Below are 22792 nucleotides of genomic sequence, written 5' to 3' on the forward strand. Positions count from 1 at the left end.
AGTTCTAGCCCCAAGAACAAACTGAAATTTAGATATTAAACTTTAAACACTTACCTCCTGCTCCTGTTGAAAGATGACAACTCTACCACCTTTATCTCCTGTTGCTAGTAATTCTCCAGAATGATTAAATTCTACTGTAGAAATTATATCTGCTGTATAATTGAAAAACAAAGAAAAAATGATGTTAGTTTTTCTTTCCCAAATTACTACAGTTTCAGAATTTAGCATGTTTATCCTAACACAGTCCAAGCCTATAGATCAACCTGTCATCAGAAATAAGTAAACCTAAAGCTCTTTTATGAATATTTTGGTGTTCCAGAGAACACCTCTCTGGAATAAATATGACACTACTTTAATAAGAACACAAGAAATACTGAAATACTAGTGGTTTACTGGTATTCCATTAAAATCATTAATGTAATCAACAATTTGTGAAACACTTGATAGCATCATTAAACATTAATAATTATGCTAATTTTCTTTCTTATATCTTTTGATAAGCTAACTTTATCCAAAGGTGGCCTACAAAATTAAAGCAGATATAACTGAAATAGGTAAATTTTATTTTATTTAAAGATTTTATTTATTTTCTTCATGGGAGAGAGAGAGGGAGAGGGAGGCAGAGACACCAGAGGGCGAAGCAGGCTCCATGCAGGGAGCCCGACGTGGGACTCAATCCCGAGTCTCCAGGATCACACTCTGAGCGGAAGGCAGGTAGGTGCTAAACCGCTGAGCCACCCAGGGAACCCCAGAAATGGGTAAATTTTAAATGAAAAAATAATTTCAGATGGAATTTTAGCAGCCAAACTATTAATTCAAATTATGGCCTCTCAAACAAAAGTCTGCAAACAGAACACAGGTATAGCAGAAATGCTTTTGCTATGCACCTTCAACTCTTCTTCCGACTCCCAAACACTGCAAAGGCTACTAGAATCAGTTGTTACACCCAAAGTCAGTGCTAACTTCACAGTAAAATCAAATAAAATTACAGGGTTTTCCACTTGCTTTTTGACACCAGAGCCATTTTTCTAAGGAAAAAATAGCTAAGTTACAGAATTAGGCATTGAAATAAAGCAACTACACTGTATAATCACCACTGTCACTAACAAGTTCTTCACTATAAAGTATGATGCCAAGTTAGGAAAAACTCCATCTATATGTATTTGAAATAAGTAAACTTTTTCTACCAGAAAATGGTAATTTTCTGGTCTATATTAGCTCACTTAAAAATGCTGACTTGATATAAAAAAAGAACACTATATACCTTAAATTCTTAACATTACAGACCAATGTATCTTTATCAATAATCTGCCCAAAACTGCATTTTACAGTTTTTGTTTGTCTGGTTTTTTTTACTGATTTTTTCCAAGACCAGCTTGATTTTGAAAAGCTTTCTTCACTTTCTCTACTGTCTAGGTCCAAGGCACTTTACCTTTTTGGAACACTCTGAGAACTACCAGAAGCTACACATGCTATGCCAATAAACTGCCTATGTTTTAAGCGTGCACAAAAATTTGCATATAACTTCAGAAGGTATGGACAGCACCTCACTTCCAGGTTAAAACCTTATCCCAGAAGGCCACCATGGTCAGTGGCATCAGGAGAAAAGAGTAAGTTTAGTGTTTATATATGTAACATAAAAGTATAAAACTGAGTATGTTGGACTGCAAAGCCAAACATGTGTAAATACTTAAAAAGTCATTCTATTTTTCTTAAGTTTTTAATTTTAGTTCTAGTATAGTTAACATCATACAGTGATGTATTAGTTTCTGGTGTACAAAATAGTGATTCAGTAATTCTATACAACATTATTCAGTGCCAACCATGGTAAGTGTACTCAAAATCCCTTTCACCTGTTTCACCCATCCCCTACCCACCTACCCCCTGGTATGCTCTATTTGAAACGAGTACATTTGGTTTAAATTATTTTCTTTTTCAACAAGAACATTTTTTATTTGAAGCATACTTCAGAATATATGGATCTAAAAAAAATATATATATATATATATAACATTCCATCCAAGAAAAATAGAATACACATTTTCTTCAAGCAACACAGAGGAATCCCCTGATTAAATCACATAGAGGCCTAACAAATATTACAAATTTATGAAGACTGAAATCCTACCAAGTGTATTTTCCGATCACAATGGTACAAAACTAAAGATCAACAATAAAACAATGCTGGAAAAGCTACAATGTAAATATTAAATATTTAATGTGTAAACAGCAAGCAACACACTACTGCACAAGCAACGGGCCAAGTAAGAAATCAAATGTAAAAGCCATTCTATTGGGTGCTCTGTACTGCACTTACTTCTGTGGTGAATATGTTAAAGGCTTAAAAACATACACAGTCCCTGCACTTAAAAGTACATTAGAGTACATGTCTGCGACAAAACCTAAGTAGAAGCTAACAATATCAGGCAATATATGGACTTACTTCTTATTTGAAGATTAGGTTCTAAAATTAGGGAATAAAAATCATAGCTAATAAAATTATCTTTAAATTCAAACCCCTCACACAAGCATCACTTGGAGATGCAAATTCTTTCTGCCATCAGTCCAACTCTGCGAATTTCCCCTACTGCGTTACTAGTTTATGGTTTCTTTGGCTAACACATCAAATAAGCTACTCAATTTGAATATAAAAATCATGCTGCACCAAAAATATCTGAACTCTAGAACTCTTGACTTGGTAAAATGCTAACCTAACATCAGATTTCATTTTCCTGTTCACCCAATGAATACAGGCAGAGCTGGCTCAGTATTTAAATTATTTCATCTTCTTCCCAGGTCCAAATTGTTGCATTCACCTAAATTAAAGAAATCTTAACTGCCTGTTAGGTAGATAAGCTGCCATGGCTATAACTTAATAGGGATAAGTCAATGATGATGGAATGACTAGCCTGACTAGCTAGCTTCCTGGCTGAGTAGTGAGAAAAGCAGGACAGATAGGTATGCTGCAAGATGGGTCGATTTCTAATGGGAGAAAGATCTTGATCTTCCTTAGGTAACCTGAACAGGAAAAAAAATATAGAGATGATTAAGTCAGAAAGGAGATCATTATAGTAAAAGGACTGAAGAGAGATGTAGGATGGGGATTCTACAGCTGTATTATCTTTAGAAGACAGAACAAGAACCAAGTAATAAAGCAGCTTTAATTACACTACCCCCAGGTACTGAAGACTGTACTGGTTCACGAATGCAGTCATTGAATATGTGATAGGGAGGGGAAGAGAAGTGTGTAGGTCTCCATCTGCGTGCATGTAAGAGAGAGAAGAAGGAGGCAGAGAACAAAAAAAAGACCAGTATTTTAGTGCAAGCTGCAACAGGAATAATAAGACATCTGTTCTTACATATGGTAACTAACTAGAATTTAAATAAAAATTTGAAAAAGAAATAAAGACATCTGTTCTCACAATGGTCACTCATCTCAGGAATGGTTATTTTACAACAACTAGAACTCCAGAGTAAAGTCATGTTATAAATGCTTAATACTGAACCACCTTTGCAGAAAGGTTACAAAACTTTAACAGGCACAGTTGAGATAAACTTAAGAATCCTACAAAACAACTAACCTAGCCTAAGTATCAAGAGAGACCATACACCACTTAAGTCAACCCACTTTAAATCCTTTGGTAATGGGGATCCCTGGGTGGCTCAGCGGTTGAGTGCCTGCCTTCGGCTCAGGGCGTGATCCTGGAGACCCGGGATCGAGTCCCGCGTCGGGCTTCCTGCATGGAGCCTGCTTCTCCCTCTGCCTGTGTCTCTGTCTCTCTCTAGGTCTATCATAAATAAATAAATCTTTAAAAAAAAAATCCGTTAGTAATGAAGAGAAACACTGGATGAATGGCACACAATTTTCTCAATTTACAGATATTCTTAAGATACTGGTGTTTCTTACTATTCATCTTGCCAAAAGACAACAAAAGAAAAAATTTTGGAAACAGCCAACCAGGGATGCCTAGGTGCCTCAGTCAGTAGGGCATCTGCCTCAGATCAAGATCTCAATGTCTCCGGATAGAGCCCTGCACTGGGCTCCCTGCAGGGGAGGGAGCTGCTTCTCCATCTCCCTCTGCCTCCTGCTCCCCCTCCTTGTGTTCGCCCTCTCTTTCTCTAACAAATAAAAAAATAAAATCTTAAAATAAAAAATAAATAGGCACTGTATCATGGTGTTCCTTCCTCCCTTCCCCCCAAAACAAGAGATACTGTGATTTCTGGATACTCTGTCATCTGTATAAGTGTTAAGAACTATCACATAGCTAAGCACCTATTAAATCTCCAAGTTTATGATGATGCTTTTTGAGTTATTTTGACTTGTAAAATGCCACGATCTCACAGGGTCTCACTGAGAGTACGACATATGAAAGGAAGGAATAAAAGAACAAAATCAAGTGCTGCTTAGAGAATAATAAAAATATACAGGAATCACTTATGAAGAACACTAAGAAACTGAGATTTGAAATGCATGTGCCATGGCCTACTGGAGTATCAGGAATGGGTTAGGAGTTTGACTAGATGCTGCAAAAAAGCACCCAAATCTGTAACCTCCCATTACGAACACCTATTTACCTCAGTGTCTCATACTGACCTAACTGCTTCCTGGGGATACCATGATCTGCAAAAGACGAGGAAGCATGGTTCTAAAAACAGTGCTCCTATATATATCACACTATACCCAAGCTAGGTTGGCCAAATACTGGTATCAGTTTTTGAAAAATAATAATAAATCTATTCCTAGAAAATAATCCTCCTAATATTCCATACCATTTAAAAAAATAGTAGATAATTGCAGAAAGTATACCATGTGCTGCTCAACAGAACTTTGTTTCAATGGAAAGACACTATTATCTACACTGTTTAATGCAGTAATCACAAGCCACATGTGGCTCCTTAATTTCTAATTTTAGCCATACATGGCTAGTAGCTACCACACTGGACAGTCTAAAACATTACAGAGTGGACACTGACTTCTACTGCAAAGCCAAGAATACTGTACCTAAGATAATTTTGAGCCTTTAAATACTAAGCTATGGGTAAAATAAAACAACAATCTTAACAACACATGGGATTGCTGCCCCAGGAGCAGCAGGATGAAAACATAAATGTGTTTCATGAGAGTTTAGATTCCTGGACACTACTTTTAAAACAAACTATTAATGAAAACTTGAGAATACTTTACTCTGAAGAGTAAAGTAACTATAACATGCTTTAAAAAAGCAAAGACATTAACCTCACTGTTAAGAGTCAGAACACTAAATCCCTTTCATGAAGATGGCGCCGAAAGCGAAGAAGGAAGCCCCTGACCCTCCCAAAGCCGAAGCCAAAGCAAAGGCTTTGAAAGCTAAGAAAGCGGTGTTGAGAGGTGTGCACAGTCACAAAAAAAAGAAGATCCGTACATCACCTATATTCTGACGACCCAAGACCCTGCGGCTCCAAAGGCAGCCCAAATATCCTCGAAAGAGCGCCCCCAGGAGAAACAAGCTTGATCACTATGCGATCATCAAGTTCCCCGACTACCGAGTCAGCCATGAAGAAAACAGAAGACAACACACTTGTGTTCACTGTGGAGGTCAAGGCCAATAAGCACCAGATCAAACAGGCTGTGAAAAAGCTCTATGACATTGATGTGGCCAAGATTAACACCTTGATCAGGCCTGATGGAGAGAAGAAAGCGTATGTTCGACTGGCCTCCTGACTATGATGCTTTGGATGCTGCCAACAAAATTGGGATCATCTACACTGAGTCCAGCCGGCTATAATCTAAATATAAATTTTTTCACCATTAAAAAAAAAGAGTCATAATACTAAACTCTAGGGATGGCCCATTACAACGTATCAACTGGGTCATGTTCTCCCAAACCAATAGCAACAAACAGCAAAAATCAAAGAACAAAAACTTCCTCTTTTAAAGAAAAAAATAAGATCATTTCCCCTGGCCCAAAAAAAAAAGCTTATTTCACAATGAAAAAACTGCCTGTGTTAATCTTATAAAATAACATTCTAATACAGTTCATAAAAAGAGAAGACTCCCTCTCAACTGCCCACCTGTGTATTAAAACACACAGCAATTTTAGGCAGAGACTAAATTTCAAGCAACACAAAGATTGTGCTTAAAAGGCACAATTTTTTATTAGGAATACTTAATAAGCACAATGTTTTTGACCTTTATTGATATATCTTATATACTGTTAATAAAAACCAAGGATTTATAATGTATTATATAAAATGGAACTCTTCACTTCTTCCAAGATCTCATTCTAAACCATCAGCAGCCAGGTTTCATTCTAAAAAGGCAAAATAACTGCTTGCTTTTGAGGGCGAAGTGGTAGGTAGTTGGTGGTGGTAAAAGTGACAATAGCAGTATTACTGGGGTCTGTTTTTATTTCATCACCCATAACATTTCCTTCTTGTTACCTACCTTCCCTATTATCTTAAGTGATTATGATAAATGGCACAGACAGCCAAAGATTCAAAATTGTAAAATCCTCAGCATAAAAATCAGACAAGGGAAAATTAATAGATGGCATGTATATATATATGTGTACACACAAACGGTAGTAATTAATAATAATTGCTATATATTAGGTGGGCAAATAATTATTAGCTCTGACATGTGAGTTAGGGTGAGGATGAAGATGTGGGTTGGGATTGGTCTTCTGCTTCTGGCCATGAAGGAGAATAAGACATCTGGATGCATCCTCTTGCTGGGAAAGACTAGAAAATGGAACAAAATACTGTGGACTGTGAACCCTTAGACAAGAGAAAGAAATTGAGTCATATATTTAACTCACTTTACTTTTGGATGCAGTTAGGAAGAATTCAAATACAGAGCAACACTCTCACTTAGCTGTGGAGACAGAAACTGGGGGTTAAAGCAGAATCAGCTGGAATTTGTGGCAGAGTACCAAAAGAGAGTTGGAGGGATTTACAGAGGACACTTAGGATCTTTAAGTGAATATTCATCTGAGCATTCCCTAAGGCCTAGGAAAGAACCACCAGAAAGCTTATGAGGGCTTAGAATTGTTAAGGATCACTGGAATAGAGAAACCTCATAATGAAGCATGAGGTGAAGTCTTCAGAAGAGCATCACCTTAGTAGTGGGATCAGCACTAAAGACTGAATTTGTCCTACCAAAGAGAATAAAAGTAAACTTTACAACAATCAAATTTGCCTCAAGTAACTATGTGCTAGAACAAAATCCAACATTCAACAATGTAAATTCACAATGTCTGGCATCCAATCCCAAATCACCAGAATATAAAGAAGAAGAAAAATAAACCAACAGAACCAGCAATGACAAAAATGATGGAATTAAGGTCCCAGCAGACAAGAATCTTAAAATAGCTGTTGTAAATATGCTCCAGAACATAGAATCATGAACATGTTGAGAACTATAAGAGAAAAGACAAAGAAGGCAAACCTAGAAATGAAAAAATACTATCTGAAAGATACACTGAATAGCATTAACAGACTACATACTGCAGTAAAAAAGATCAAGAATTTGAAGGGCTAGTAATAGGGGAGAAGGAAAAAAATGGCAGGATCAAAGCAGGAAAAAAGAACAAAGAGCTGACTTGTAGGATACTAACAGGTGTTCTACCATATAGGTCACTGCAATCCCAAAAAGAAAGGCGGGAAAAAAATATATTTTAAAGATTTTATTTATTTATTCATAAGAGACACACAGAAAGAGAGAGAAAGGCAAAGACATAGGCAGAGGGAGAAGCAGGCTCCGTGCAGGGAGCCCGATATGGGACTTAATCCCAGGACTCGAGGATCATGCCCTGGGCTGAGGGCGGGCACCAAACCGCTGAGCCACCCAGGCTGCCCGGAAAATATTTTTTTAAAAATGACCAGCATGGGGGGCACCTGGGTGGCTCAGTGGTTGAGCATCTGCCTTAGGCTTGGGTCATGATCCCAGGGGGCCTGGAATCGAGTCCCACATAGAGCTCCCCACAGGGAGCCTGCTTCTCCCTCTCCCAATGTCTTTGCCTCTCTGTGTCTCTCATGAATAAGTAAATAAACAAAATCTTTAAAAAATAAAAATTAAAAATGATCACCATGTAAATGTTCAAGCATGATAACACTATATATAGAAGAACCACAAGAGATCAGTTATAAATGCAAACTTATACTATATACAATAATGGTCACTCAAAAACCATCAATAGCCTTGCACTGGTGATGTGACTTTGCAAAAGCATTAAGAATTCTTTTTAAGATTCTAATACTTCAGGGGTGCCTGGGTGATGCAATAGGTTGAGTGTGTACAACTCTTGGTTACAACTCAGGTCACAATCTCAGGATCCTGGGATCGAGCCCCACACCGGGTTCAGCATCAGGCTCCACACTTAGTGTGGAGTCTGTTTGGGGCTCGCTTTCTCTCTGCCCCTCCTCCCTGCTCTCTCTTTCTAGAATAAAATCTTTTTAAAAAAAATCTAGCATTTCAAAGCAGAATCTTCCCTTGATTTACAAGCAGACCTCAGTATACACATTAAACCCATGAAAAAAAAACTTGATAAATAAAACAGAGTTATATTTTAGGCTCAGAATATAAGTTTTTTTCGGCACCATGAACATTTGGCAGAATTTTCTAAATCATGCAGAACAGGATGGTCTTTTCTTGTTCAAGATTGTCCTGCAAACTGCCAAATAGCTAACACACTTGGCTCATGCCTACTAAATGCCAATAATGCCTCCAATCATTGGTTAATTAAGTAAAAAGGAATTCAAAAGGACAAAAGAGTTTATAATGTGTATGCCTGATTAAAAAGTGTGAAAGAGATGTTAATAATTGTAAATCTTTATGCCCACAGATTTTCACTATATATGTTTCAGGGTTATCAGAAGTAGAGGAGTTGACACAAATTTTAACTATAAGACTGACATATGCCTCTCTATGCCTGACAGATTTTTTAAATGGGGCAGGGAAGAAGGGGGCGGGGTAGGAAAAAGTATACTTTTTTTTTTTTTATGATAGTCACAGAGAGAGAGAGAGAGAGAGAGAGAGAGAGAGAGAGAGAGGCAGAGACACAGGCAGAGGGAGAAGCAGGCTCCATGCACCGGGAGCCCGACGTGGGATTCGATCCCGGGTCTCCAGGATCGCGCCCTGGGCCAAAGGCAGGCGCCAAACCGCTAAGCCACCCAGGGATCCCAAGAATACATACTTTAATCATATAATTGATATACACTTGAAGAGAACTTTATACCAACAGGAAAAATAATGTATCTTCTAAAGAGCTATGCAGTTTTTAAAAAACTCATCCACTGAACCACAGACAGTCCCTTAAAGAATTCTAAGCACAAATTTTAAAAAGTCTCCAACTACAATAAAACTACCTAAAGATTAAGTAAGAATTACTGGTTCTAACTAACCACTTGGTAATCTTACAACTCTAAGGCAAAGGATCAAATAATAAAGGATAAAAGGCAAAGGATAAAAACCAGTATTGCAATAAAACACTTAAAAAGATTTGTAAGAACATAAATATATAAATATTGAAAGCAGAATTGTTTTTGTAAAAAAACAAAACAACAGCGATCACTTTAACCAACTTAAAAAAAAACTGAAAGCATAAACCTGGAATAGCACCAGTAAGAGATAACCACAGGTGATAACTGAACAGTCTTTTTGCAAACTTGTGCAAATTATAAAATATCTGATGTATTTAAAATACACTATGATTTCTGTAAAATGTTTTTTACAGAATCTTTGGATTACTTTGTTTTAATCACACAAATTGCTTTTTAGAAAACAATCATCACTCTTAACCTCACTTCTGAGAGAACCACTATGATTATTTTAGTACATATCCCTCCAAAGTTTGTCCATGTATACCTTACATTTTGAGTATAAAAAAAATAAAAATCTATTTGTATTAAGAAAGAATGTTGTCAGGGCATCTAGGTAGCTCAGTTGGTTAAGCATCTGCCTTCAGCTCAGGTCATGATCCTAGGGTCCTGGGATGGAGCCCCACATTGGGGCTCCCTGCTCAGCGGGGGGCCTGCTTCTCCCTCTCCTCCTCCCTTGTGCTCTATCTCTGACTCTATCTCAAATAAAATCTTAAAAAAAAAAATCTTGTCTACATTATATCACTGAGTTAAAAAAATATATATATAAAGAATATTATATATATATATTTTTATAAAGAATATTTGATCTTAATTGTACGACAAAGCAATCAGAGCATTATGGAATTCGTTTCCAAAGTTCAGGCAAGAAGACCAGGTTAACACATCTATAGCCATTACCCTAACAGTAACTTGAAAACTCTTTTGACAAAAGATGAATCTCTACAAGGTAAAGAATAAGATACTACTACACACCATCTGAATTAAAAAAAAAAAAGAAAAAAGAAAAGAAAACGCCTATTGCTAACATTGAGCAACAGGAACTCTCACATTTAGCTGATGGGACTGCAAAAGGCACATTCACTTTGGGGAAAAAAAGTCTGGAAGTTTCTTATAAAGTTAAAACACCATGTGACCTAACAATCACAATAGTAGATATTTACCCAAGAGAGACAAAACCTATGGTCACATAAAAATCTGGATGCAAATGTTCATAGCAGCTTTATCTGTAATTACTAAAAACTAGACACAACCCCAAATGATCCTCAATTGGGGAATAAACAAAATGCAATATAGCCATACAATGAAATACCACTCAGCAATAAAAAAGGAACTACTAATGCAAGCAATCTCAAATCTCAGAATGCATTATGATAAGCTAAAGAAACCAGATTCAAGGGCCACATACTATATAAATTCATTTATCTGCTGGAAAAGGCCCAACTACAGAGATAGAGGACAGATCAGTGTTTGCTTAGGAGTGGGGTGGAGGTTGACTACAAAGAGACACAAAACATCTTGGAATGATGAATTGCTTTCCATGTTGTTAGTGACTATACCTCTTTCTGTATGTTTTCTTTTAAGATTTACTTTTATTTTATATATAGAGAGAGCACATAATGAAATATGCACAAGGTGGAAGCCAGAAGGAGAGGGACAGTCTTAAGCAGACTCGCTGAGACCAGAGACCGATGAGGGGCTCGATCTCAACAACCCTCAGATCACCCACCACCTGAGCCCAAACCAAGAGTTGGATGCTTAACTGACTGTGTCACCCAGGCATCCATCTGTATGGTTTTTTTTTTTTAAATCAAACCTTGAGAAACTGTATGCTAAAAAGGATGAATTTCATGTTTGCAAATTATATCTTAAGAAAACTATATCAACACTTTCCCTAATATATACCATCTTACTTTCTAGTACCATAACATCAGCCAAATTCTCTAGGAAGACTGATGTTTTATATACAACTTCCACATTTATACTTATGCCCACCCTTATGCTTCCTTCTTTAGCTTTCATGTGCTATCTGCCTTGCTTGAATTATCACCTTTCCTCTCATTTCTTTAGCCCTCTGTATGTGGCCCATCAGGAAAAAAAAAATTCATTATTAGATCTTTGGAGGGGTAGAAATACACAAGGATAACCTAGACATAATAAAAGAAAACTGTGATTTTTTACACAATAACTAAAGACAACCAGACTAGGAAAAAGTATTTTTATTTCCAAAAACAGCTCATACAACATAGAAAGACAATTGACAGAAGAGCAATACGGGTAAAATATCAAGAAAGTATCCACTCAAAATTAAATTAGTGTTTAGACAAGACACCATTTTCTACCTCTTAAACTAGAGGAAAAAAATAATAAGTTGTTATATCTACATTGTAAGATAGAAGTAGATATGTTTTTTTTTAAACTATCTCATAATTTATATCAACAGCCATAAAGCATTCATTCTCTTGGAACTTCATGTCAGTTCCAGAAGCCATCCTACTGAAATAATCAAAAATATTTTTAAAAATGTATAAAGATGCTCACTAATGTCTTCCAGTTATCTAAAGTGTTAGAGACTATGTGGGAAACATCAGATGTTCTTATTCTGCCAGTATCCTTTCACATTTTGCACATTCTCGAAATCCTCCTCCCTTTCCACTCTTCCGTTAGCCTTTCATTAACCATTAGGCAAGAAGACATCTGGAGATGCAGTCTCAGCTCTGCTATTAAGAAATAATTTGACCACGAGTAAGTCAATTATGAACTTCAAAATTTACAAAGAAATTTCATTTGCAAAAAAACATCAAAAAAGAAGATTTCTCTCTTCAGAGGGTTTATCTTTCAGAGCATATACCACATGTATTCGATTACTTAACACATCTAGAAGAGGAAGGAAACAGAATAATGGTTGGAGAAAAATAATGTGCTTTTGTCAGGCAACTTTCAGTATGGAGAATTCAAGACCTGAAAGGATAACACAACTGCAAATACTCCATTAACTCCACCATAACCATGGATCTCTATTAGAGATCACAGTCTGACAAAAATGGATCTTAGATTTCTTTGTAACCTGGAATTCACCAACCATAGTGACTTAACACAAGTTACTTTCTGTAAGTTATAAGTCAATCAATGATGAAATCAGGACAAAACAGGTAATGAAGTATGATTCTGCTCTGCTCAACTCTCACCACCGCTATAGCAGTAAACCACGGTACTGGAGATTCTCATGTCATTGATCACCTCACCTGCCTTTTATAAGATGGGGTCTTTCTCACTTTTATTTATTTATTACTTTTTAAAAGATTTTATTTATTTATGAGAGAGAGAGAGAGGCAGAGACACAGGCAGAGGGAGAAGCAGGCTCCATGCAGGGAGCCCAACATGGGACTCGATTCCGGGTCTCCAGGATCACGCCCTGGGCTGAAGGTGGCACTAAACCGCTGAGCCACCTTGGCTGCCCTCACTTTTATACATGAAAGTCACACACTACTTATCTGCAAGTCATAATGCATATACACGATAACAGAGAAGTTCCCCATTTTTCAAATATCACTAAACAAAAGCTACATAGCACAAAAGTTAACTAATCTGTTTTCCATAAATTAATTTTAGCATACCTTTAGATTTACATAAGATCTGCAAAGACAGTATAGAGTTCCTGTATACTTTCATCTAGGTATTCCTTATTTGTTAGCATCTTACATTGCTATGGTTTATCTGCCACAACCAAAGAACTCACACAGGAATATTAACTAAAAACTATACTTTATTCAGATTTCACTCATTTTTCCCCAGTGTCCCTTTTCAATTGAAGGGTCCCATATTACATTTAGTTCTCTTTCCTTTAGTCTCCTCCAGTCTGTGACAGTTTCTCAGACTTCTCTTGTTTTGGATGACCTTTGTGGTTCTGAAGAATACTGGCCAGGTGCTTTACAGTATGTCCCTACATTTGAGATCGTTTTTCTCATGGCCACACTGCAATTATCACTTACTGGCAGGAAGATCACAGAGGTGAAGTGTCATTCTTATCACATCAGACAAAGGTCCATCTTATCAATATGACTTATTAATGATAACCTACATTATCTGGCCAGGGTGCTGCTTGCCAGGTTTCTCCACTATAAAGTCCCCCTGTCCCCCAAGAAGGTACTCTGGTAGGAAGTCATTAAGTGCAGCCCACATTTAAGGGATACTCCTTTGAAGAGGAGTAGCTACGTAAATTACCTGGAATCTTCTGTAGGGGAAATTTGTCTTCTCCCCTACTTATTTACTTGGTTATTTTCAATATGAAGTCATATTTATTTATTTCATGCTTTGGGTTATAATCTACTATGTCATTTATTGTATTGTTCAAATTATTCCAGATTTGGTCACTGAGAGCACTTTCAGGTTAGCTCCTGTGTCCCTTTGTAGGATGCTCCAATTCTTCTGGTATTTTTGAGCATTTCAGGAACTTTAAGGAAATCTGTAACTTTCATATATTCTTAATATTGCCACAAATTAAACATGACTTCTAACTTTTTCATTCTATAGTTACTAAGTTTTAAGAACTGAACTCTCACCGTGGGTTCTGAAGAGAACAATAAACCATACTGAGAACAAAAGGAGAAAATACAGTAAAGGTCAACACCATAACTAATTCTCATCCATGGAGTATCTGGCTAGGACTAAGATTTCTGTCCTGAAATAAATTTTTCATTTGACCAGCTGAGGTTCTAAAACTTAAACTGTATGTTAGCATTCTTAGAAATTTTAACACATGCCTGTAACTTGGACTTCAGATTAATCTTCTGGTACTCTTTGAGAAGTTGGGGAGGTAGGTGGGGGTGAGAACACAAGGGTATACTGATCATCTTTATCTCTGTTAAACTCAAGGGCCTGCTGCTGTCAGAACATTCTGATAGCACAGAATTCATTCCCATCTTGTTCCTATTTGCTTCAATACTCAGAGCTCCTATTAAGCATCACGCTATTTTGTTTGGACACAGTCTATTTTCATGATCTTTTCTCTTTTATTAGTTCAATGTACCCTAATACAGCAAACACTGAATTTTAGGACTGACCCACACACAGCTAATTAGAATATGATTAACCCAAATTTATCCTCAAAGGTAACTACTCCTCAAAGTAAAAAAGTGTTTTTCTGGGTAATGCATCTATAAAATGCTAGTTTGTGGCTGAAAGGGGTAGGCTAGCTTTAGGTTCAGTTTATTTCCCATTATGATGCTTTTTTTTTTATCACTGTTGACCTCTAGAGGGAGCTCAAAGTTTTTGTTACCTTTTCTCAAAGGTCGGTCTACTCCTCCCACAAATATGACATAGTCAAGATTAAGAACATTTTATTATGGGCAAAATAGAAGTTAAGTCTATGCCATCCCTTTAGGAATCTCTTATTCCTGTTAAGTGAATAATGTTTGACCCCACTCACCTGTTCCTTGGGGAGTGGGCTCCAACCATTTCTTCCTGTCTCCCTTCCAGACTCTCTGAACATTCTCTTTCCCACTTGGCATTGAGTAGGGCATATTACTGTAGCCTGAGAGGCTGAAAGGAGGATAGCTGTAAGAAGTAGGGGCAAATGCTTCCTCTTGCTGGCTCTTGTGACTTTCAGTGGAGCAGGCCAGTGTGGCTCTATTTTCTTCACGTCGCATACACAGAATACAGTATTTGTACGGCACACTAGTATAAAAGTAAGATTAAGGCTGTTCATGTTTGTTCAGTCAGGAACTCTAGTCAGCTAAGCACTCTCCTGTCCAGTTCAGCAGGCATCCCCAGGAACTGAGGAATCCTTATCTTAGCATACTCAAAATATATTCTTAGGGCCACATTTGTAGAAACTTGAGCAGGAAATGAGAAGACTGGACATTTCTTCACTTCACCTGCCTATATGACCCTGAGGTTAAATAACCAAGGCTCTTAAAGACTCAGTTCCCTCATCTTTAAATACCTATCTCACAAAGTTGCTTTGAGGGCTAACACCAAGTAATAAATGTAAAGAAATAAGCCTTGAATATGGCACATGCTAGGCACATTGGTAAAAGGCTGGCCAAGGTTTTGGCTTTGTGGCACAAAGCAGAAACCAGCATTTACTCTGTCTGTCTGTTTTTAAACTATTGAGGCCAATCTTCAGGTAAAGGTCTCCAAATGGTCCAGCAAAGCTCCAGGAAGTGTGAGGCTAAAGCCCAAACTAGTTAATAAGGCATTACAGCTTCCCGCTTTGCTGCTTCTTTGCATATATAGACACTCTTGACCTAAGATGGGGTTACAGCCCAATAAACCTATTGTAAATTGAAAATATCTTAAGTTGAAATGCATTTAAATGCATCTAACCATCCAAACATAATAGCTTAGCCCTGCCTTACATGTGCTCAGAACACTTACACTAGCCTATAGTTGGCATAATTATCTACTACAAAGCTTGTTTGATAATTAAGTGTTGAATAGCTCATGTAAGTTACTGAATAACTGTACTGAAAGTGAAAAACGAATCATTGCATGGGTACAGAATCATTGTTAAGCGTACTGGCTATTTACCCTTGTGATCATGTTCCAACTGGAAGAATCATACCACATATCACTAGTCACTAGCCCGGGAAAAGATCAAAATTCAAAGTACAACATCTACTAAATGCATACAGCTTTCATACCATCATAAAGTTGAAAAATCATAAATCAAAGCATCATTAAGTCGGCGACCATCTGTACACTCAAGAAGCCTCAGGGTGAAGCAGGACTGGTCATAAGATTCTATACTCCTAGGTCTCTGGATCAAGATATCACTTTGATTACACCATGATTTCCAACAATAAAGTAACTGCGAACAGCCTTTATATAATAACCTTTTTTCAACCTCTGACTCAGTGAACAGGAACATGTTATGTGTTAGGCTCAACAAAGACCACTGGCTATTGACGCTCATACAGAACCTACATTGTAATGTTGCCATGAGAGTCAGGGTCCATAGGGTAATTTCCAGAGATGTGTTCTGGAACCAGTCTCCCTTCTTTTTAACTTGTTCCTGGATAATCTGATATCATGTTTGGATAAAATGGAATGGAACCATACCCTCCTGCAACAAAGAACAGAAAGATAAACAGTTGCTAATACATTTACTCTATAGGTGTGATCTTAACAAACAAGCCTTGGTGTATTAATGTTATATATAATGTTAGAATGAAGAGCTCAAAATAGACCATTCTAAACCTAAAATTATCATCTTTGTTAGATGTTCACTAACTCTTAAATGGCTCATAATTCATCCCACAAAGCAAAGCACCTCATTAAGTTGCCTTATCAAAATATAATGCAAAGTGTTTCCATGGAGATTATACAAACAAAGTAGTACTGCACAAAGCTTGTGCATCTATGCATGCCTTAAGATATTTTTATACCCTGAATGGGCATATGGTTATTAAGATCGTCCTAAAATCTTTACAAACTAGGATTATTAGGGCCACGCTTTAAGAACCAGAAAGCCCTTCATCTTCATTTTCCATCTGTCCTGGCAGAGCCATAACCCAACTCTATTTTAAGAGGATTCCTCTCACTCACCTACAAACCCCAGTAGCAGCCTATTTACACAAAGAAGTAGGAGATCATTAAGGTATGTTACCCCAATGATAAAAGGGAGCCCACCGGGAGATTTTAAATACCAGTAAGTTTTAAATCCAAGTAATCCAATTAGATGTGCCTTTAGATTACTGAGGCTGAAGTGAAGAGTACAAGGAACTGGGAGCAGAGAGGAGTCTGGAGACAAATACTGGTAAGCAATGATAGTGATACGAGCCAGTATCATACAGTAACAATATTATCCTCAAGTAGCAAACATTTAAAATGAACTTACAGTATGTTACGGATTTAACCCTCAAAACAAACCTATAAAGTTGGTTTTATTAATATTATATATTCCATTAACTAAACCCCAGGGTGAGAAAAGAGGGGACAGAAGTACAGAGATTTTAAAATCTACATTTATGAAGTATATAAGGCAAGGCCTGGCCATTGATAAGGGGTGAAGAGCTAAAGATGAAAGCAAGAATAATAACATCCAGCTTCTCATGATGGTTGAATATACTTAGTATCATTAGTAGATTGATATTTGTCTTATATAAGTATTATTTAACATTATCTAAATGGCAGATACAACTTTGGTTTAAAGAAAAAAGTTAATCTCCATTGGCTAAATAATACAAAAGATTATGTCATGAATGACAAAGCATGAGTGGTCAAAAGACCATTTGGCCTGACCAAAAGAAACACATCACATACTATTACAAAGAAAGAAACTTAGTTAGAAAATTCTTTTTGCCCATCTTTTCCCTTCTTTTTAATTCTTTTTTTCTCAGCTCTGGCATGTTAGTTTGCTCAAGGTGCTACTCCTGAACTTCTTTTCAATTGCACTTACATTCCAATTCATTGTCTCCACCATACTTTTTAAATAATTGCTCTTATTTTCAATAAGTGTTTTTAATGATTTGAAATTTTCACAGTACTGTTTTCAAAGATGCAATTTCTTTCATGAACCTCATTAAAAGAGAATTAAACATTAAAGGTTTTTCTCCACTTACTTGAACTAAACGTTTATTCCTCTAATTTTGGAAAATGATATATTTAAATCTCATGCACTTATACGGTTTTGCTTATTTTTAGGAAAGCCATTCCTTCAACAATACTTTTTTTTCAAAGATTTATTTATTTACTTATTTATGATAGACATAGACAGAGAGAGAGAGGCAGAAACACAGGAGGAGGGAGAAGCAGGCTCCATGCCAGGAGCCCGACGTGGGACTCGATCCCGGGTCTCCAGGATCACACCCTGGGCCAAAGGCAGGCGCCAAACCGCTGAGCCACCCAGGGATCCCCAACAATATTTTAGAGAACATCTATTACATGCTAGACATTCTGAGAAATGCTAGCATTTCTAGCTGCTAGGGATACAGGAGTAAATAAGAGACAAAAAACTCCCTGCATTCATGGAACATACATTCTAGTGCTGGGGGCACATTATAAACAAATATAAAATGTAGCAGATAGTGTTAAATACTGTAAAAATAGAAAGACCAACAAGAGAATACAAGTAATGGGGGTGGGCCATGTATTTCAGGTAGAGTGGTCGGAGAAAAGCCTCTCAAAGAGGTTGACTTAAACAGACCAAAACGAACTGAGAAGCAGTCATCCAAACTTGTAAAAGAAAATATTCCAAGTAAGCAGCCTAAGTAGAAATGAGTATACTAAATTTAATTAAAACCAGTACAGAATAAGGTGGTAAAGGATATGGCTCATTTACCAGAGGCCCAACCATATACAGTCTTGTAAGTCATGGCAAAAGGACTGTGGATTTAAGAAGCTACTACACAGAGTTTGTACTTTGTGTTAAAGTGATTACCTGTCATGTGAACAGTGCAAAATCGGGGGGAAAAATGGAGACTGGTTCCTAAATTACTACAGGAGCATAAGCAAAGACCATGATGGACTGAACTCGGGCAGCCAGAGAAATGGATAAACTCAGAATACGTTCTGAGGATTTCACCGCCAGTATTAAGCTGGTGGAAAGAGGTGTCAAAAGAAAATTACAAGGTTTTAGAACCAAGCCCAATGAGGAAAGGCAGTGCCATTTACTGGGGAAAGACATGCCAGAAAGCAGCAGGTTTAGGGTAAAAAAGGAACCAAGGGGCCTCTCGGTGGTGCAGTCTGTTGAACCTTGCTTCCAGGTCAAGTCAAGATCTCAGGGTCTTGAGATCAAGCCCCACCTCAGCAAGGAGTCTGCTAGGGTTTTTCTCTCCCCCTCCCCCTGCCTCTGCCTGTCCCAATGTTCTCTAAAATAAATACATAAATCTGAATCTTTAAAAAAAAGAGAGAGAGAGAGAGGGGGGGGGGGGGAGAGAAAGGAGCCAAGAATTTCATTTTCACATCTTTGGGTATTGATTTCAACCAAGTAGAAATGTCATATAGGCAGCTGGGTGAATTTGATGGCACTTTAGGCAAGGAAGAGGAAATGTAAATTAAGGTATCATCAGCTAATAGAAGGCATCTAAATGCTAAATGTGATTTCTTAGTGAAGGATTACAGAAAACAAGAGGTCTGGCCTGAGTGAGGACTGAGCCTTGAGGCTCTCCCATATTTAGCCTTGTGAAGGAGGAAACGGTAAAGGAGATTGCACGGGGAACAACAGGTAGGGTAGGAAGAGCTTTTCTGGAAGCCAAGTAAAGTGTTTCTAAAAGGATACAATGATGAACTGTGCCCAAGAAGTGCACAGAGATCAAGCAAAGTGAGAGCTGAAACGTAAGCGTGGATTTGGCGGCACGAAGATATTCTGTGTGATTTCAACAGAAGTGGTTTCAATGGATTAAGTGTCCTTAAAATAAAAGCTGTTTTCTGTGGCTTTATTTAACAACTATCAGGAGGAGAAGCAGCCCTGAAGTTGAACTGTAGGTTGAAATCACTACTCTGACAGTTTGCAATCTGGATGATGAAGGACATTCTCTTTAGACCTTCCATCGATGACGATTTCCCCTTTTATATATCTTGGTTATTCTGAGAACTAAGGGTTAAACAAACAGGGCTCTGAAGCTGATTCATCAGGCTTCTGAGTTGATTTCTCAGTTCCCTGGATATACTGAGTAGGATTTTTTTTTAAGAAAAGTACTTGAGTGACATACTTTCAGTCATCACAAGCCTAAAAATGGCCATTTTGTTATTTTGCCTATGTGAAGGATAGTTTCACCAATTTAAGATTCTTGGGTTTTAATAGCTTTTTCCTCCGGGTTTTCTAAATGTCACTCCACTACCTTTTAGTACAGTGCTATCCAACAAAACTTTCTATTATAATAGAAATGTTCTATTCTGCACTGTCCAACATGGTAGCCACACGTCACAGTTATTTATTGAGCACTGAAACTGAGGAAATGAATTTATTCTATTTTAACTAGCTTAAATTTAATAGCCATACATGCTATCGTTTAATAACACAGTCCTAACATATAGAAGACAAATGAAATGCCTATTCTGATACACCTTCCTTTGCAAGGTAACCTTATCTGGGCACTTGTACTACTGATTTCTATATCCTAAAATTTTAAAATCCACTAGGCTATTCCTCATTTATTTTGCTTGGTATACACTTTAGTAACCTGTAGAAGAATAACATTAATAGACCCTACCACATATGGGAGTTGTAGAGAATTTCAAATGAGTTTCAAGGTGAAAAATACTTAGCACAAAGTAAGTGTTCAATAAATGTTAGCTATATATTCCTTGAACCCTTTTGATTTGTTTCTCTCTAGGTTAGAATAATTTTTACTGTTTCTCTGACTTTATCTTTTATGTTTGTTCCTGATCTCTCACTCTGAACCTTTATGATACACTGGATCTATTCTTTGTTTCTTATACTTGTGCCTATAGTTTCCAACTCGTTTTTTCCTCTAAATCATGGGAATATTTCCAAAGCCCTCTGCTAACTCTCCAAAAAGTCAACAGTTAAAAATCACAAATTTCACTTAAGAACTCTTTTCTGCTCTGACTGATTCTTTCTTCAAATGTTCATGAGTCTCCTTGAGAATATTAATTAGTTCTTTAAATTGCAACATTTTCTCATTTCTTGCAATAAGTCTGTATCACAAGATATCACTTGCTCACATTGGTCATCTTCTTTTAGACTACTGACTATGTATGTGTCTACTTTTTTGGTACATTCAATTTTAAAGAGAAAGATCTGTGTTTATGTAACTTTTGGGAATTGTGTTAGGTTCAATGGGAAAACTTTCAGAACCAAGTTCAGAACTTGGGGGTGGCAGTGTATGTGTTCACATTGTTACTTCCTGTCTTAGTTCTCAATTGCTGCCTAACGATTTACCCCAAATTTAGCGTCTTAAAACAATAAACATGTATTCTCTCAGTTTTTGTGAAATCAGGAATCTGAGTATGGCTTAGCTGGGGGCATCCTGCTCAGGGTGTTTCAAAAGGTTGCAGTCTATGTGTCAGGCAGGGCCTCTGTCATCTCAAAACTTAATGGTGGAAGGATCTGCTTGCAGTCCAAGCTCATACACATGACTGCTGGCAGTCATCAGGTCTTCACTGGCTGTTGGCCAAAACACCAGGTTCCTGCCTCATGAGCTCCACAGAGCAGCTTACAAAATGGAAGACTGTTTCTCTCAGAGCAAATGAGAGAGAACAGCCCAACATGAAAGCCAAAGCCTTTTTGTAACCTAATCTCAAAAGTTTTGTGGCTAAATTAACCCTTCACTTGGAGAAGCAAGTCAGTAGGTTCAGCCACACTCAAGGGGAAAGAAATCAGATACAAGACAGGAGGCAAGGATCATTGGGGGCTATCTTAGAGATGCCTGCCACATTTCTTTAGTCCATAAGACTAAGACCATAGAGATTCAGTAATATGTAGTCAAGGGGCAGCATGCAGACCAAAGGCAGCTTTTAGAGCAAGAAGTTTCAACTTTGTGCTTCATGGTTAGTCTCTCTCCTGAAACCATGGGGTGCTAGCCATTCTTCACTGATCATATTCCCCTTAGTAAGAGTCATTTTGTTTCCAATCCTCGCTTCAAAGTATCATACCAGCCATCTACCCCATGGACAACCCTTAAATCCTAGCTCAAAATAGGTCTTTACCCACACCCTCCGAGGGCTTCTCAACCACATAAATGAATAACCAAGTTAACCAGAGGGAGCTTTCCTCACTACATTTCTCATTTCTACCTTTGCCTGCCAAAATTCTTTGTTTTACGGCAACCTTCCAGGGTTTCCACGGAGACTGAACTCTCCCATTATCTTGTTGGTCATTTCACAGTGTGTGTTTGTCTGTTTGTTTTAACATATGGGCTTAGATCATCATCTCCCATGGAAAGTCAACATAGCGATTTGTTTAAGTAAAGCATTTTACACATAGAATACTCTTGATAAATATGACAGGAAATGCCTTTAGCTTTCCTACCCATGAATTCAATTTTATTGTTGGATAAAACAAAAATGTTTTAATCAACATCATTAATCCCCAGGATATTACTATGGTAATTTAAGTAACTAAATTTTGATGATTTCCAAAAAAATACAATGTAACCAACCTTTGCATAGACACTTTAACAATATACTTATAATCTCAGAAGCCCCTACAACTATGTGCCCAGGAGTAGGTACTTTAGTACTGTGAAAAGAATCTAACATGGGTGCCAAGTCATGATTCCAGAGTCCTGGGATCCAGCCCCACAAAGGCTCTCTGCTCAGCAGGGAGCCTGTTTCTCCCTCTTCCTCTGCTTGCAGCTCCCATGTGTGTATGCTTGTTCCATCAAATAAACAAACAAACAAACAAACAAACAGATAGATAGATAGATAAATAAAATCTTAAAAAAAACAAAACTAGCACTTAATCAAAGGCAAATCTCAAGTTAGAATATCAACAGCATTGTAACTCACAAACCAAAATATGTTTTTG

At 37.4% G+C, this 22792-nt stretch overlaps 1 protein-coding gene and 1 long non-coding RNA gene across 9 annotated transcripts in view; one reads left to right on the plus strand and one right to left on the minus strand.

The window, feature by feature from the left end:
- The window catches only part of LOC112669713 (uncharacterized), a 76598-nt gene extending 72482 nt beyond the window's left edge, over positions 1–4116 (plus strand). The window contains exons 2-3 of the long non-coding RNA XR_003142459.3: positions 1417–1610; positions 3880–4116. This is a non-coding gene — a long non-coding RNA (uncharacterized LOC112669713). The remainder of the gene's footprint in view (positions 1–1416; positions 1611–3879) is intronic.
- The window catches only part of PPP2R2A (protein phosphatase 2 regulatory subunit Balpha), an 85531-nt gene that overhangs the window by 32471 nt on the left and 30268 nt on the right, over positions 1–22792 (minus strand). For 3 of the 8 annotated variants that reach the window (XM_025463048.3, XM_049101440.1, XM_025463049.3), the window contains one exon: positions 55–152. In XM_025463048.3, coding sequence (XP_025318833.1) covers positions 55–152 — 98 coding nt within the window. Of the gene's footprint in view, positions 1–54; positions 153–14785; positions 15034–16284; positions 16424–22792 lie in introns of all 8 variants that reach the window. The other 5 variants (XM_025463044.3, XM_025463045.3, XM_049101439.1 and 2 more) reach the window with 3 other exon arrangements.

The sequence above is a fragment of the Canis lupus genome, chromosome 25 (genome assembly GCF_003254725.2).
Source record: "Canis lupus dingo isolate Sandy chromosome 25, ASM325472v2, whole genome shotgun sequence".
NCBI lineage: Eukaryota > Metazoa > Chordata > Mammalia > Carnivora > Canidae > Canis > Canis lupus.